The 17,805-nt window shown below is 41.6% G+C and overlaps 2 protein-coding genes across 3 annotated transcripts in view; both read right to left on the bottom strand.

The window, feature by feature from the left end:
• Nucleotides 1-17,471, bottom strand: part of LOC308528637 (cytochrome P450 2C19-like) — a gene marked incomplete at its 5' end in the record, with an annotated part of 83,140 nt that extends 65,669 nt beyond the window's left edge. The window contains 5 exons of one of the 2 annotated variants that reach the window (XM_081104354.1): nt 3,858-4,034; nt 5,242-5,402; nt 12,201-12,350; nt 12,504-12,666; nt 17,214-17,471. In XM_081104354.1, coding sequence (XP_080960480.1) covers nt 3,858-4,034; nt 5,242-5,402; nt 12,201-12,350; nt 12,504-12,666; nt 17,214-17,381 — 819 coding nt within the window. The remainder of the gene's footprint in view (nt 1-3,857; nt 4,035-5,241; nt 5,403-12,200; nt 12,351-12,503; nt 12,667-17,213) is intronic. The other variant, XM_081104356.1, reaches the window with a different exon arrangement.
• On the bottom strand, nt 271-3,521 carry LOC308529148 (sterol carrier protein 2-like; the record flags this gene model as incomplete). The annotated part of the gene is made up of 2 exons (XM_081105178.1): nt 271-709; nt 3,442-3,521. The coding sequence occupies 2 exons, from the start codon at nt 3,519-3,521 to the stop codon at nt 271-273; spliced, it is 519 nt and encodes a 172-aa protein (XP_080961304.1).
• Nucleotides 17,472-17,805: the final 334 nt, after the last annotated feature.

The raw sequence follows: 17,805 nt of genomic DNA, 5'->3' as shown, positions 1-17,805 counted from the left end.
ATTTTATTCTGGAACTCAATTTTATCCCAAACCATAATTACCATATGAACATTTTAACACACAATTGTATGCAATTCAGCAAAGCAGTAGTACACCATCAGGCTCTGTTCACCTAGAGCTTAGGGAAAACAGGATTGGTCACACTCAATTAAAAACAAATCTCATGCTAGTTGCCAATGCATGGTTTCAGTCTAAGTTCTGACAGTGAAATATGTGGATATATATTTGTAAATCTCATCTTGATTTTCAAAGGTAGACACAGGAAGTTCTTCACAGCTTAGCTTTGGCTGGCTGGAGCTGAAGATTTTGTAACTTCATAGCCAGATCCATGTTGCCAGTGATTTTCAATTTACCTTGAAAGAAGGCCGACTGAGGATTCATTTTACCCATCATCAAAGCCATCAAGTCCGAGTCAGCCATTGTGACTGTGCAGTCAGCCTCTTTATCTGAGTTGGGAAGCACTGATCCTTTGCCATTCTTCACATCCACTACCCAGGTGGCTTCTTTACCCCCAGGGCCATCCTTCACCTTAAAGGCCAAAATACTGCCGATTTTCTTCACAAACTGTTTCCCTGCTTCTTCAAGCTTCTTTTCAATTTTCTTAAAGACAAGCTTTGCCTTAAATCCTTCAACTGCAGCACTGATTGGAACAGCCTCAATTTGATCAGTTCTGGCAGCTTTGAAAAGCCCATCTTGTAGATTGTGACAACTACAGCTCCTCCAAGGCTTAAATTATGCTGCAGAGCCGCCAAATTCATTTATTAAATCTAGTAGTTTTTTGGTGGAGTCTTTAGGGTTTTCTATGTACAATATCATGTCACCTGCAAATAATGAGAGTTTTACTTCCTTCTTTCCCATGTGGATGTCTTTTATTTCTTCTTGTCTGATCACTGTGGCTAGGATTTCCAGTACTATGTTGAACAAGAGGGGTGAAAGTGGACATCCCTGTCTTATTTCTGTTCTTAAGGGAAATGCTTTTAGTTTTTGCCCATTGAGTATGATGTTTGCAGTAGGTTTGTTATATATGGCCTTTATCCTGTTGAGATATGCTCCCTCTATTCCCACTCTGCTGAGAGTTTTTATCAAAAATGGGTATTGGATTTTGTCGAATGCTTTTTCTGCATCTATTGATATGATCATGTAATTTTTGTCTTTCAATTTGTTTATGTGATGTATCACATTTATTGATTAGCAACTATTATACCAGCCTTGCATCCCTGGAATGAATCCCACTTGGTCATGGTGTATGATCTTTTTAACACATTGCTGGATCCGATTTGCTAATATTTTGTTGAGGATTTTAGCATCTATATTCATCAGGGGTATTGACCTGTAATTCTCCTTCTTTGTAATGTCTTTACCTGGTTTTGGAATTAGGGTAATGCTGGCCTCATAAACAAAGCTTGGAAGTATTCCTTCCTCTTAGATTTTTTGGAATAGTTTGAGAAGTATAGGTGATAGTTTTTTTTGAATGTTTGGTAAAATGCCCCTGTGAAGCCGTCTAAACATGGGCTTTTGTTTGGTGGGGGTTTTTTGATTACTGCTTCTATTTCATCAGTTGTTACTGGCCTATTCAGGTTTTTTGATTCTTCCTGATTCAATTTTGGGAGATTATATTTTTCTAGGAATTTGTCCATTTCATCCACATTGTCTAGCTTGTTGGCATATAGTTGTTCATATGTATTTTCCTATAATTCTTTGTATGTCTGTGGTGTCAGTGGTTATTTCTCTGCTTTCGTTTCTGATTTTATTTATTTGGGTCCTCCTTATTCCTTGATGAGTCTGGCTAATGGTTCATCAATCTTGTTTATCCTTTCAAAGAACCAGCTCTTGGTTTCATTGATTTTTTGTATTGTTTTTTAGTCTCTATGTCATTTATTTCTGCTCTAAACTTTATTATTTCCTTCCTTCTACTTACTCTGGGCTTTTCTTGTTTTTCTCTTTCTAGTTAAGTTGTAAGGTTAAATATTTTATTGTTAATTTTTCTTATCTTTTGAGGTAGGCCTATAATGGTATGAACTTCCCTCTCAGGACTGCTTTTGCTGTGTCCCCAAAATGTGGGGTTGTTGTGTGTTCATTTTCATTCCTTACCAGTAAGGTTTTTTTTTTTATTTCTTTTTTGATCTCGTTGGTAACCCATTCATTATTTAGTAACATGCTCATTAGCCTTCATGTTTTTTAATGTTTTGGGGTGTTTTTACATTAGTTGATTGCTAATTTCATTCCACTGTGATCTGAGAAGATCCTTGATATGATTTCAGTCTTCTTGAATTTGTAAAGACTTGTTCTGTGTCCTAACAGGTGGTCTATCTTTGTAAATGATCCATGTGCACTTAAGAAGAATGTATATTCTGCAGCTTTGGAGTGAAATGTTCTATAAATGTCAATTAAATCCATCTGATCCAGTGTGTCCTTTGTAGTCACTGTTTCCTTGTTAAGTTTTTGTCTGGAAGATCTATCCAGTGAAGTCAGTGGGGTGTTAAAGTCCCCTACTATGACTGTATTGTTGCTGATCTCTCCATTAAAGTCCTCTAGAAGTTTTTTTAAAAAATATATTGGGTGCATATATGTTTACCAGGGTTATAGCCTATTGTTGGGTCAATCCCTTTAGTATTATGTAGTGACCTGTGTTGTCTCTTGTGATGGCCTTCATTTTAAAGTCTATTTTGTTGGATATGAGTATTGCTACTCCAGCATTTTTTTCTTTTCCGTTTGCATGGAAAATTTTTTCCCATCCCTTCATTCTCATTCTGTGTGTGTCTTTTGTTCTGAGGTGGGTCTCTTGTAGATAACATATAGTTGGGTCATGTTTTTGTATCCATTCAGCTACCCTATGCCTTTTGATTGGAGTATTTAATCTATTTACATTTAGGGTTATTATTTATTGCCATTATATTTCTGTATTTCTTTAGCCTTTTTTTGGTGCGGGAAGCTCTTTATTTGACCATCTATTTTGAATGATAGCCTTGCTGGGCATAGTAATCTTGGTTTCAGATCCTTCCTACCAGTCTCTAGGTGGTCTCCACTTTATGTCCTTGGTTATCAGAGTTCTCTCCAGCTAGTCTCCCATTGATTATTCAGGATTTTTTTTTTTTTTTTGTATTTTAGTTGCAATTCCAGTTTGGTCCTGGGAGCGTGTCTGTGTAGCATCCACTTACTCCACACCATTTTTAATCCAGTCAATTGATTTTTTATGAGGGTACCAAGGCAATTCATGTGCTAAAAAATAGTCTTTTCAACAAATGGTGCAGGATTCATGCCTATTGACACCAACTTCCAACTCGATTCCTATGCCAATTCATTTATTTTACATTCAGTTAAGGCTTGTCTCTTCCATCCACCTATTTCTCACCACAACCTCTACACCTCTATATACACCACTCACCCTTCTGAAATCCTCTCCCTTGTCCTTCACTATAAATATATTAAGAGTTTTCCAACCACTGGATGTGCAGGAAGCCCAGCAAGGTAAAGCCATGCTTTTCCATTCTCTTATAAACTGTGGGCAAGGTCATGTCCATGTTCACATCGTGGCATGCTATTCTGTATTTTCTAATTTGTTTTAATTGTTTCTGTTTTCACCTCAGGCATCATTCTGTTTCTCCTCAGGTAAATTATTAGTACCTAAAAAGCAGGATTAATGTAGTCCACTTACTTAACAGTTCACTGTTCATTTAGCAACCTATAGAATATCTTCCATATTGCTTGGTGTAGAGTCATGCACACTATATTTCCTTAAGATGCTTGTCAGAATTACTTGCCTGACCATTGAAATGTCTCTGGTAAATACAAAAAGTATTCAGTGAACCACAAGATGCACAAGTAGTCAAATAACTGAATGCTTGTTAACACTTTACCTGCTCCATTTTGATCAGGAAATAATCAATAAAGTCCCGAGGATTGTGAATGTCCAGAGATGCTTGATGTTCCTTTGTTTTCTCTGTAACATAACTTCTTATAAAAGCAATATTTTTAAATACTTTGTTCTGACTCCCTGGGAAATAGTCCAGGAGAGCAGCGCAACTGTTGTAGATCTAGAAGAGAAAAGGATAGTTTATCTGATAAAAAACACTTAATGAAGATATATACCATATACTGAGCCCTAGTCAGAAACTGTACTGTAAATATTAATGAAATATGGTCTTTGTTTTGAAGGGGATTTTTATTTTACAAATATGTAACTTTCTACACTGATAGGTGTATTTGAGGGTGAAAGTTCTGACCAGAGGAGCAAAGATGGTAATCACTTCTATACACATTCATCATGCTTATAGTATAAAAACAGGTGTGTATCAGTTCTCTCATTTTTTACATCAATTCTTCCCTGAAATCTTGAAATATGGGATGGCATGAAATACTATGATTCACATTTTGTAGATGACAACAGAGGGAGAGAGAGTTTAGGCACTCTGATACAGCGCACAAAACGTAACCTTGCTGTTTCTAGTTCTGTCTAGTAGCCTCAGACGAATCAGTATCTTAGAACTGGGAGGGTCCTGGTGATAACCATGAAACACAACTCAACATTTTATATATGAAGTAACTGTGCACAGGGCAGTTAAGTGACTTCTTTAAGACCACATCACTATCTTTTAGGCTGAGTACAGAACATGTCAACTCGCACAGGGTAAACTTGTGATGTCTGTGTATGGTTCGTACACCATGTACCCAATCATTTTGTCATCCCCCAAACAATTACCTTGTCAGTTAGAATGCCAACTAAACCATCAAATACTCTTACCCCAGTTAGTGTTCCATAGAAGCATCTGTGGTCCCAAATACTCTCCCTTCTTGAAGGAGATATTCTCTTCCTCCCTAAATGCATATATTTCTGTCAGCTAATGTACTGAAGAAGTCGCCAAGTGTTAACTAATGACAAGACCTGTGGGTAATGGAATCCTTTCAAGAGGAACCCATAAGTCCATTTAGTACTATAGGCATGTTTCTGGAAGTTATCAAAGTACTTTATGGGAAATTGGGCTTTGGAATTTAGCAGGAATATCCTGGACAGGGTCAATGGGGTTGAATTCCAGATCTGTATTCTGGGCATTTCTTTTCTGGTGTATCATTAAAGGGCTCGGCCCAATTTCCCAGATGAGCACTTCATGATGCTAAGCTCTGGGAAGGACTATGGCATTCACCCATTCACTTTACGGCTTGGGACACACACAGATGTGGACTTCTTGGAGAAAAGAGCATAAAGGATTCCATAAAGATGTGAAGAAACAATCTTGGCCTCACCTGAATCCATGGAGAGCTCAGAATCTTGACATTTTCATTAAACCTTTCCATTATGTTTAGAAAAACTTTATCTTTATAATCAAAACGCTTCTGGAAGATAATGGAGCAGATCACATTGCAGGGAGCACAGCCCAGGATAAAAGTGGGATCACAGGGTGATGCTAAAGAATCAGAAACAATTTTAAAACACCATTAGAATATACATATGAAACACTTTGATTATGAAATAACAGGTAAAGGTAATTTTAGAAACTTTAAAGCAATATCTTGCCTATAAATTTCCTAACAGCAAAATATTCAACATGCATGTGGGCACATCCCCAGTAGGGGGTGTGCAGGAGGCAGTTAATCAATGTTTCTCTCTCATTGATGTTTCTAACTTTCTATCCGTCTCCCTACCTTCCTGTAAAAAATCAATAAAATATATTTAAAAAAATATTCAACATGAATAAAATCAATGCATTACTTTTACCTTAACCTGAGTATATTATTTCAACCTAGCTAATTAAATAACAATTTTCTGAAAAAAATACTCAATTTATACCCATTGTCTTTATTTGTATTCAAGTACAAATTGTCTTTACTTTTCACCCAAGTGCCTGTTAATTTGGAAGAAAAAAATAAAGGGAAAAAAAAACATTTAAAGAGGCCATTTTTATATATGTCATAATTAAAGTTAGTGCTGAATATAATTTGTCTGCAAAGCCTGTAGAAAATTAAGTGCTGGTATAGAGAAAGAATAGGGACCTCACGATGTTTTATGTATGATGAAAAATTGAAAGAATCATGTGTAGAAGCAACAGAGGGGGAGCTATAGCGAGGAAGATTGTGGGTGAATTCATATATTTGAAAGAATAAGTGTAAAGAAGCAGCAAGCATCCTTGTTGTATGACAAGAAAAGCTAATATACAGCCCTGACTGGTTTGGCTCAGTGGATAGAGTGTCTGCCTGCGGACTGAAAGGTCCCAGGTTCTATTCCAATCAAGGGCATGTGCCTTGGTTGCGGGCACATCCCCAGTAGGGGGTGTGCAGGAGGCAGCTGATCAATGTTTCTCTCTCATTGATGTTTCTAACTATCTCTCTCCCTTCCTCTCTGTAAGAAACCAATATATTTTTTTAAAAAAAGAAAAGCTAATACAAGTGAACAATTATTATAAAATGGATTTTTTTTGCCTAAAATAAAAATGAAACGAGAATTTTTTATTTCAAACATAAATCCCACATAAGCAAAACAAAAATGGAGTTCTTTTAAATCTTTATTTCACTGTTTTAAAAAATTTCCCTCCCACCAGGCCAATGTTGCCCAGTGGATTGAGCATTGTCCCATGCATCAAGAAGTCACTGGTTTGCCATAACCGGTTTGGCTCAGTGGATAGAGCGTCGGCCTGCGGACTGAAGGGTCCCGGGTTCGGTTCCAGTCAAGGGCATGTGCCTTGGCTGCCGGCACATCCCCAGTGGGGGGTGTGCAGGAGGCAGCTGGTTGATGTTTCTCGCTCATCGATGTTTCTAACTCTCTATCCCTCTCCCTTCCTCTCTGTAAAAAAATCAATAAAATATATTTTTAAAAAAAGTCACTGGTTTGATTCCCAGTCAGGGCACGTGCCGGGGTTTTGGGCTCAATCCCTAGTAGTGGGTGTGCAGGAGGCAGCTATTCAATGATTCCCTCTCATCAATGTTTCTATCTCTCTCTCCCCCTGTCTTCTTCTCTCTCTAAAATCAATAAAAACATATTTAAAAAAATTTTTCCCTCCTGGAGGATCCAAGATGGTGGCAGAATAGGTAGATGGTACACTCACTTCCTTCCGGGACCAAACTGGAATTACAACTAAAATATAGAGCAATCTATCTGAATAACCAAGTGAAGACTAGCTGAAGAGAAGTCTTATAACCAAGGATTTACAGAAGAAGCCACATTGACACTGAGAGTGGAGACATGAAAAGGGCTGGTAGCTGAGATTATGAAGAGAGATCTTAGCTGCAAAGGTTCCCCCTGAGAAGGGTGGGGTGTCAACTGCAAGCCAGGCTGCCCAGCCCAGAGCACAAGAGCCTGGAAGAGGCTCCCATGTAATGTCTGGCTGTGAAAATTAGCAGGAATTCTGTCCACCAGGGGGAGATGGAAGTCTGCTAGAGTCACAGGTGCCCTCTTAAAGGGCCAATACCCAAAATCTCATTCATAACCACTAACCTGGGCTCTGGCAGAGGAAGGGAGGGTGGCATGGACTACAGTTCTATCGGAGAGCCTGGGTTTGTGGCTCTGGGGAGAGATCCACCAGGAACCCTGTGCTCAGTCATTCTCTAATAACACAGATGCCATCTTTCTTGGGTGGCACATTCCCCTGGGGGAAAGCAATAGCCCCACCCCCTGGATTACCTGTCACCCCACCCTGTGGATCTTGAGCCCTACTGAGGAGTTAGCTGCCTGATACTGTAATGTATGCTTAATTGCTAAGAGGGTAGATCTCATGTTATGTGCTTTATACCAGTGGTCGCCAACTGGTGGTCCATGGACCACTGGTGGTTTGTGAGGTCTGAAAGCTTGGCGACCGTTGCTTTATACTATAAATTTTTGTTTAATGTGGGGAGGAAATAGTAGGGCATAGAATAAAAGGAAATCTAGTTAGTAGCTTCTAGGCCAGGCTCTGTTAAATGTTCCAAGGCCCTAGCTGATTTGACTCAGTGGATAGAGAGTAGACCCACAGACTGAAGAGTCCTGGGTTCAATTCCAGTCAAGGGCAGGTACCTCGGTTGCAGGCTGCCCAGGTCAGGAACCCCGTGTAAGGCAACAAGTCAACAATGTTTTTTTCTCCCACTCCTTTCCTCTGTCTCAAAATAAGAAAAATCAATTCAAAAAATTTCCTCAGGTGAGGATTTAAAAAATATGTTCCAGGGCTCTAAGCTTTAAAAAAACTTTTTTTTCTTTTTAATTCTCATCTGAGGATATGCTTTTACTGTATTTTAAAGAGAGAGGAAGGAAGATAGAGGAAGAGAAAAACATTGATGTGAGAGAGAAACATCGATCAGTTGCCGCCTGTAGGTGCCCCCAACTGGGAACCAAACCTGCACTCTTTTGGTGTATACTAAATTCTAATTAACTGAGCCACCCGGCCAGGGCTAAAACAACTTTTATTTTAACCTGATAGGTAAAGGATAATTTGAAAAGTCTTGGGGATTTCATTGTCTGTCTGTGATTCACAGGTGAAATATGATTTTTGGTGTTTCCTTTCACATAATATGAAAGAAAGAATTTAAAATAGGTAGCTCTGCTGGTGTGGCTCAGTGGTTTAGCATTGGCCTATGTAACAGGAGGTCATGGTTTGATTCCCGATCAGGGCACATGCCTGTGTTGCAAGCTTGATCCCCTGGAGGGGGTGTGCAGGAGGCAACCAATCAGTGATTCTCTCTTATCTTGACTAAAGTCCTGGTGCACAAATTTGTGCACCAGTGGGGTCCCTCTGTCTGACCTGCGGGATCGGGCTGAAACAGGCTCTCCAACATCACACGAGGGGTCCCAGATTTCTAGAGGGCACAGGCCAGGCTGAGGAACCCCACTGGTGCACAATCAGGACCAGGGAGAGATGCGGGAGGTTGAACAGCCAGAGAGGAACCATGGGAGTGCTCTAGGGCATGTCCGGCCCGTCTAGCTCAGTCCAGATCGGCTGGACCCCAGCAGCATGTTAACCTACAGGTTGGAGCGTTGGCACCTGGTGGTCAGTGCACGTCATAGTGAGTGGTTGAGCAGCCTTAGCATATCATTCGCATATTATGCTTTAATTGGTTGAACGGCTGACTAGACAAATAGCATATTAGGTTTTTATTATATAGGATGCTTCTATCTCTCTCTCTCTCTTTCCCTTCCTCTCTAAAATCAATAAAAAATATATTTAAAAAATAAATAAATAAAACAGGGTAATTTGTAAACCAAGCCAAAAATCAGTGTCATTTTGACAAAGCACTTTTCAGATCATTACACCAGCTGTGGAAGGCAGATAATTGCTACATACTTGTCCCCAAAGTCCAACAAAGTTGGGGCAAGTTGAGCAAACTGAAAACAGAGCCAAATTCTACTTAGAGAAGACAGGATAAGTTGTACTTGATAATGGTTTAAATCTAGTTAAATAAAACATTTGATAACTTAGCATTTTTTGTATTTTGAAGAATTTTAATGTAGCATATATTCAAAATACATAAATTAATACAGTGAGTAACAAAAAGTAATTAATGCCAATTTGTTTAAAATAGTGCTGTCTCTACAGAGAAATCATAAGTGATGGGAATTGTACAAAGACATGCCTCAGCAATTAATACCATAGATGGCATCATTATTGGCTCGAACTATGGGACTGGGCCCTAAAAGGCACTCTTAGAGATGTCTGTGAGGCTGATCATGCAAATCTAGGCCAATGAACTGCAAGCACATGCTACTTGTTACATGCTCCATAAGAGTGCGATGAGATCATTCCCACCATGTCCACCTGACAAGCATCACCTGGTGAAGTGCTCTGGAATAAATAACCCACATTTATGCTATAGCAAAAACATTGTTCCCTGACTTTGTCAAACATGACTCAAAACTATTCTTTGTACCATGTTCATGGATTGGTAGAATCAACATCATTAAAATGTCCATACTGCCCAAAGCAATCTATAAATTCAACGCACTTCCCATTAAAATACCAATGGCATATTTCACAGACATAGAACGAACTCTCCAAAAATTCATCTGGAATAAAAAAAGACCCCCAATAGCTGCAGCGATCCTGAGAAAGAAGGACAAAGTAGGTGGGATCTCAATATCAGATATCAAGCTGTATTACAAAGCCACTGTTCTCAAAACTGTCTAGTACTGGCATAAGAACAGACATATAGATCAATGGAATAGAATAGAGGGCCCAGAAATCAACCCGAACCAATATGCTCAATATTTGACAAAGGAGGCAAGAACATACAATGGAGTCAAGACAGTCTCTTCAATAAATGGTGTTGGGGAAATTGGACAGATACATGCAAAAAAATGAAACTAGACCACCAACTTACACCATACACAAAAATAAACTCAAAATGGATAAAGGACTTAAATGTACAACGGGAAACCGTAAAAATACTAGAGGAATCCAAAGGCAACAAAATCTCAGTCATATGCCGAAGCAATTTCTTCACTGATACAGCTCCTAGGGCATTGGAAACTAAAGAGGAAATAAACAAATGGGACTACATCAAATAAAAAGCTTCTGCACAGCAAAAGAAACCATCAACAAAACAACAAGAAAGCCCACTGCATGGGAGAACATATTTGCCAATGTTATCACCAATAAGGGTTTAATCTCCAACATTTATAGGGAACTCATACAACTTAACAAAAGGAAGATAAACAATCCAATCAAAAAATGGGCAAAGGACCTAAATAGACACTTTTCAAAAGAGGACATTCAGAAAGCCAAGAGACATATGAAAACATGCTCAAAGTCACTAATCATCCGAGAAATGCAAATCAAAACAACAATGAGGTACCATCTCACACCTGTCAGAATGGCTATCATCAACAAATCAACAAACGACAAGTGCTGGAGAGGATGTGGAGAAAAAGGAACACTCGTGCACTGCTGGTGGGAATGCAGACTGGTGCAGCCACTATGGAAGACAGTATGGAGTTTCCTCAAAAAACTAAAAATGGCCGAAACCGGTTTGGCTCAGTGGATAGAGCGTCGGCCTGCGGATTGAAAGGTCCCAGGTTCGATTCCGGTCAAGGGCATGTACCTGGGTTGTGGGCACATCCCCAGTAGGAGATGTGCAGGAGGCAGCTGATCGATGTTTCTAACTCTCTATCTCTCTTCCTTCCTCTCTGTAAAAAATCAATAAAAAATATATTTAGCCGAAACCGGTTTGGCTCAGTGGATAGAGCGTCGGCCTGTGGACTGAAAGGTCCCAGGTTCGATTCTGGTCAAGGGCATGTACCTGGGTTGCGGGCATATCTCCAGTAGGAGATGTGCAGGAGGCAGCTGATCGATGTTTCTCTCTCATCGATGTTTCTAACTCTCTATCTCTCTCCCTTCCTCTCTGTAAAAAATCAATAAAATATATATATATTTAAAAAAAAAAAGTTAAAAATGGAACTCCCATTTGACCCCATGATCCCACTTCTAGGAATATATCCCAAGAAACCAGAAACACCAATCAGAAAGGATATATGCACCCCTATGTTCATAGCAGCACAATTCACCATAGCTAAGATCTGGAAACTGCCTAAGTGCCCATCAGTAGATGAATGGATTAGAAAACTGTGGTACATCTACACAATGGAATACTATGCTGCTGTGAAAAAGAAGGAATTCTTACCATTTGCAACAGCATGGATGGAACTGGAGAGTTTTATGCTAAGTGAAATAAGCCAGCCAGTGAAGGAAAAATGCCACATGATCTCACTCATTTATGGATAATAAAGACCATTATAAACTTATGAACAAAAATAGATACAGAGGCAGAGCAGCCTCAAACAGACTGTCAAACTACAGCGGGAAGGCCGGGGAAGGTTGGGGGGCGAACAGGGGGATAAGAGATCAAACGAAGGACTTGTATGCATGCATATAAGCATAACCAATGGACATAAGACACTGGGGGGTAGGGGAGGCCAGGGGATTGTTAAGGGCGGGAAAAAAAGGAGACATATGTAATACTCTTTGTAATACTTTAAGCAATAAAACAAATTTTTTAAAAAACTATTCTTTGTGATTTCAGATGTGAAAATAGTTTAAGTTTAGAGAAAATAGGAACAAATGACCCTTTCTATCCACACTATGCACAATCAAGGCTGTGCACACACAAGGAGCACGGACACACAAAACCTCCCTGGCGCTCTGCTTCAGACCCTCACTCCTCCATGGGAGGCTGACACCACACCCATATGAAGGAGTTGACCGCCCTGAAATGTTAAGGTCAGAGTTACAGTGCATAGAATCACCCACCATTGGTTTTCCTCAACTCCTCCACCAGGCAGCGGGCTTCCTCTTGAACACGGTCCTCAATGTTCCTCTTCCCCATGCCCAGATTCCGCAGGGTCATGAGGGAGAAGCGCCGGATCTCCTTCCATCTCTTTCCACTGCTGAAAAGGATTCCTACAAGGAGGGAAACAGAAATTGGCAGAGAGGTCCCAGACAAGGAGGAGGAATCTGACCCTTGGCGTCCACACCAAGGGGCCAAGCTTTCTGAAGAGCTCTTCAAATTCCTATTTTCCATCCTCCCCATCCCTATTCCACACGCACACCTACCAAACCCTTGGCTAACTTTCTCAAACACTGGGAAACTGCCTCTTCCAGCAAACTCCTCGCCCCGATCGATCAGGGCTTCCTTGATGGCCTCGTACCCGTGCAGCACCACCGTGGGCTTCATGCCAAAGTATACAGTGAACACCGGGCCGTAGACTTTTGAAAGCTGGGAAGTGGAAAGGAGATTCAAATGTTAGCCAAAGAAGTCACTATTTGATAATATATTGTGCCTGATTCAGAATGATATTATCATCCAGGTTTATGTTTTTATTCGGTGACATGGCCTAGAATATTTCTGAAGTTACTACATAAATATGAGAGGGATTATTAATAGCTGCCACTTATGTGCCCAGCAACAGCCTGGGTAAATTGTACACGTATTACAATTAATCTTCAAAGCAGCATTGTCAGCGGTTCATTTGCCCCACTTACCAATAAAGAAACAGATGTCAGAGAATTTCAGTGCATTTTCTGCATCCCCTACAGGTTGAAATTTGAGCCTCTATTTATACAACCTCGGATCCTTTAGCAATATGTCAATCTCCAATGATCCCACCTGCTCCTTCAGGATCACCCAGGGAGCTCTTGCCATCAGAATTCTGATGCAGTAGCCCTGTGATGAGTCCTGGAATCCTATCCTTAAAAGAAACTCACACTGACCCTAACCAGTTTGGCTCAGTGGATAGAGCGTCGGCCTGTGGACTGAAAGGTCCCAGGTTCGATTCCAGTCAAGGGCATGTACCTTGGTTGCGGGCACATCCCCAGTAGGAGGTGTGTAGGAGGCAGCTGATCGATGTTTCTCTCTCATTGATGTTTCTAACTCTATCTCTCTCCCTACCTCTCCATAAAAAATCAATAAAATATATTTAAAAAAAAAAAAAAAGAAACTCACCCTGGATGATCCTAATGCCCAGCCCAGTTCATGATCCTCTGTATTACTAACACAGAAGGAGGGAGCACCACGGGGGCAGTGCCAGGACATGCGGCAGCTCATGGACAAGCAGTTTCTTCCACCTTCAGCAGTCCGAGCCACGGGCAGCCACAGAGCTGCTGACTGTGCCCAAAGGATCCTGTTACCAGCAAGCTGGCCCTGATAACTTCTCTCTTTCACTCACACTATTCCTAATCCCAGTTTTTTCCTTGATATCAGGCATAATTTGCTTCCCTTGAGAAGTACTGTTTTCCTACCTATTCTGAACAAAACATGGTGTTTATATAGTAGACTAGAGGCCCAGTGCTCGAAATTCATGCAAGGGGCTCGGCCCTCACAGTCCCAGCTTTGTCCGGAAGGACGTCCAGAAGGTCATTCGGCTGTCCGGTCTTATTAGCATATTATGCTTTTATTATTATAAATGACTTCCTTTTAAAAAAAACTATATTTCTTTATTGATTTCAGAGAGGAAGAGAGAAGGAGAGATAGAAACATCAATGATGAGAGACGCCATAGCCGGTTTTGCTCAGTGGATAGAGCGTCGGCCTGTGGACTGAAGGGTCCCAGGTTCGATTCCGGTCAGGGTCATGTGCCTTGGTTGTGGGCGTGTCTCCAGTGGGGAGTGTGCAGGAGGCAGCTGATCGATGTTTCTAACTCTATCTCTCTCCCTTTCTCTCTGTAAAAAAATCTATAAAATAGGAGAAACTAAGATGGCGGCATAGATAAACACCGGGAAATAGTTGCCCCACACAACAATTGAAAATTAGCCCAAAGGACGGAGCAAACATCGTCCAAAACAACAGGAAGGCTGGCTGAGTGTAATTTCTACAACTAGAAGAAAAGAAAAGCACGCTGAGAGCCAGAGGAGCTGCGGAGGCTGAGTGCAGAGGTACGGCGGCGGCTTGCGTGCGCGGAAAGGGGGTGGCACCTGAGGACGCGGCTGTCTTTTTGAATCACAAGCTCCCGACTGCTCTGAACTCCGGTTCTGGGAAGTCTCTGGGGACTTAGGACTCATACTGGGAGAGGCGGCTCTCTCAGGCGGCAGCGGGCGAACTTGAGGGCCGCTTTCCCTCAGAGGTGCTTGCAGCTGTTACCGGGACACTGAGACGCGCGACTCAGGGTGCGGAGAATCAGCCATTGCTTCTTTCTACGCCCTTTGTCTCCCTGAGACCCCGCCCCACCCGGGCTGCGGCAGAGGCTTTTGCATGTGAATGCCCCAGAACTTTGCAACCTGATAATTACCTAACTGCAGCTGGGCCAGCCAGACCCGGAACTTCCAAGAGAAGGCCCAAGGCCCCGCAGCGGCTTGCATTGCTTCACAGCTGAGCCTCTTCGTGGCTCCTCCGGCTGTGAGGCCTCAGGCAGGGGCTGAATTAGCACCTCCTTAGATCCAGGAGCCACTGTACCCAGTGGTCAGAGGGGGTCCATTCTCCCACTTCAGACACAGCTGCTTCCCACAGCCAATTGGCCTGGAGGTCAATTCCTCCCAGTGATCCTACAACAAGCGAGGCACCAAGAGTGCACCAAGAGTGTCCACCCCAGGTAACTGGGGAGGCTGAGCCACTGGGCCCTACAGGACACCTGGCGCGCAGGGCCACTCTATCAACACAGGGAAGCAGCCAAAATGCGGAGACAGAGAAACAGGTCACAATTGGCAGAAACGGAGGAGGCCAGACGACTGGATATAGAGTTCAAGGCCACGTTTATAAGGTTTGTCAAGAATTTTATGGAAACCGCCGATAAATTTAATGAATCCCTCAAGGAGTATGGTGAGACCATGGAGGTCATGAAAAAGGACCAATTAGAAATTATGCATACACTGACTGAAATAAAGAATACTTTACAGAGATCCAACAGCAGACAAGAGGATCCCAAGAATCAAGTCAAAGATTTGAAATGCAAAGAAACAAAAAATACCCAACCGAAAAAGAAAAAAGAAAAGAGATTCAAAAAATATGAAGATAGTGTAAGGAACCTCTGGGACAACTTCAAGCGTACCAACATCAGAATTATAGGGGTACCAGAAGGAGAGAGAGGGCAAGATATTGAAAACCTTTTTGAAGAAATAATGACAGAAAACTTCCCCCACCTGGTGAAAGAAATGGACTTACAAGTCCAGGAAGCGCAGAGAACCCCAAACAAAAGGAATCCAAAGAGGACCACACCAAGACACATCATAATTAAAATGCCAAGAGCAAAAGATAAAGAGAGAATCTTAAAAGCAGCAAGAGAAAGACAGTCAGTTACCTACAAGGGAGTACCCATCCGACTGTCAGCTGATTTCTCAACAGAAACCATGCAGGCCAGAAGAGAGTGGCAAGAAATATTCAAAGAGATGAATAGCAAGAACCTGCAACCAAGATTACTTTATCCAGCAAAGCTATCATTCAGAATGGAAGGTCAGATAAAGAGCTTCACGGATAAGAAAAAGCTAAAGGAGTTCATCACCACCAAACCAGCATTATATGAAATGCTGAAAGGTATTCTTTAAGAAGAGGAAGAAGAAAAAGGAACTCTTACCATTTGCCACAGCATGGATGGAACTGGAGAGCGGATAAATACCACAAGATCTCACTTATTTGTGGAATATAATGAACAACATAAACTGATGAACAAGGACTGATCCAGAGACGGAGAGGCATTGATTGGACTGTCGGGCCTTGGAGGGAAGGTAGGGGAGGGTGGGGGCAAGGGGGAAAGATCAACCAAAGGACTTATATGCAAGCATATAGGCCTAACCAATGGACACGGACAACGGGGGGGGGTGAGGGGGTGAGCGGGGAGAGGGGGGGTAGAGGGTACACATATGTAATATCTTAATCAATAAAAAATATTAAAAAAAAATCTATAAAATATATATTTTTTAAAAAATGATGAGAGAGGCCGAAACCGGTTTGGCTCAGTGGATAGAGCGTCGGCTTGAGGACTGAAAGGTCCCAGGTTCGATTCCGGTCAAGGGCATGTACCTGGGTTGCGGGCACATCCTCAGTGGAGGGTGTGCAGGAGGCAGCTGATCGATGTTTCTCTCGCATCGATGTTTCTAACTATCTCTCTCCCTTCATCTCTGTAAAAAATTAATAAAAATATATTTAAAAAAAAATTATGAGAGAGAATCATTGATTGGCTGCCTCCTGCACACCACCATGCCCCGCCCCCCCTCCCCCCCCTCCTCCCCCCGGGGATCGAGCCTGTAACCCAGGCATGTGCCCCTGGCCGGAATCGAACTGGGACCCTTCAGTCCGCAGGCCGTTGTTCTATCCACTGAGCCAAGCCAGCCAGGGCGATGACTTCCTTTTTAAATTACATTTATTGAGTGAAATTGATTAATAAAATTATATAGGTTTCAGGTGTACAGTTCTATATGTCGTCTGAATATTACATTGTGTACCCACCACCCAAAGTCAAATCTTCTTCCGGTGACTTCTTGAATGAAATTTCTAATCAAAAACATCTCTCTTACCACTTATCTTCAGCTAAAAATCACCGTAAATAATGGGGAAACTAAACAGGGCAGCAGCTCTCCCATCTTTTGCTACTTTATTTTTTTATTGTAGCCTACACAGACCTAAAGTACCTCACTCATAAAATGCATTAGTATTTTATTTCACTGTTCTTGTGGGTGAAAAGTCAAAAATAATACTCTACGGGGAGTATTTGCTTCACAATGACATGCTTTAATGATTTTATTTTAACACATATTTTAATAACTCTATTTTATTTAGAAGTAGATGTTAATTTCCTTACCCATGGCAAGCTGCTGGAAGAACACAAAACATACTTACATTGCTTAAGGACTTGCTGATGTTCTTCACATCTAGCTGGAGTAAGTTTCCAATAATTGGGAGAGGAGTAGGGCCAGGTGGAAGTTTCCTTCTTCCAGCGCTCTGTATCCACAGCGACAGGAGAAGCAAACAGGAGAGACAGAGCACCAGGAGGGCAACCGGGCCCATTGTAGCACTCTCTTCCTACTGAGTCTACTGGGAGCTTAAACTCCAAATGCTCATAACACTCCCTGCTACTCAGCATGTGCCTCTTTGACTGGGAGGGATCTAATCAGCTAGATCTAGTTACTTTAATCTTTCTTTCTCCAAGGGACTTTGGTCTGTTGCTCAGTTACAAATCCCCACCCCTGAGATTCTGGTTTAAAGAGTTTGGGATAAAGCCAAGCTACTGTTATTTATTTTTAAACATCCACATGGTTAAGAAACAGTGAAAGTAAATGTTTTGATTAAAAAAAAATTGCTCAACATTCTTGCCCACCCCCACGTGGCTAAGTGGATTTGGAGTGTCATCTGGTACACCAAAAGGTAGTGGGTTCAATTCCCGCTATGACTGGGAAGGTTGTGGTTTCCATTCCAGTTGGGGCCCATAGAG

Source organism: Myotis nattereri (assembly GCF_964212035.1).
Source record: "Myotis nattereri genome assembly, chromosome: 13".
Lineage (NCBI taxonomy): Eukaryota > Metazoa > Chordata > Mammalia > Chiroptera > Vespertilionidae > Myotis > Myotis nattereri.
Note: the sequence above shows the minus strand (reverse complement) of the source record. Positions and strands in the feature narration are given on the sequence as shown.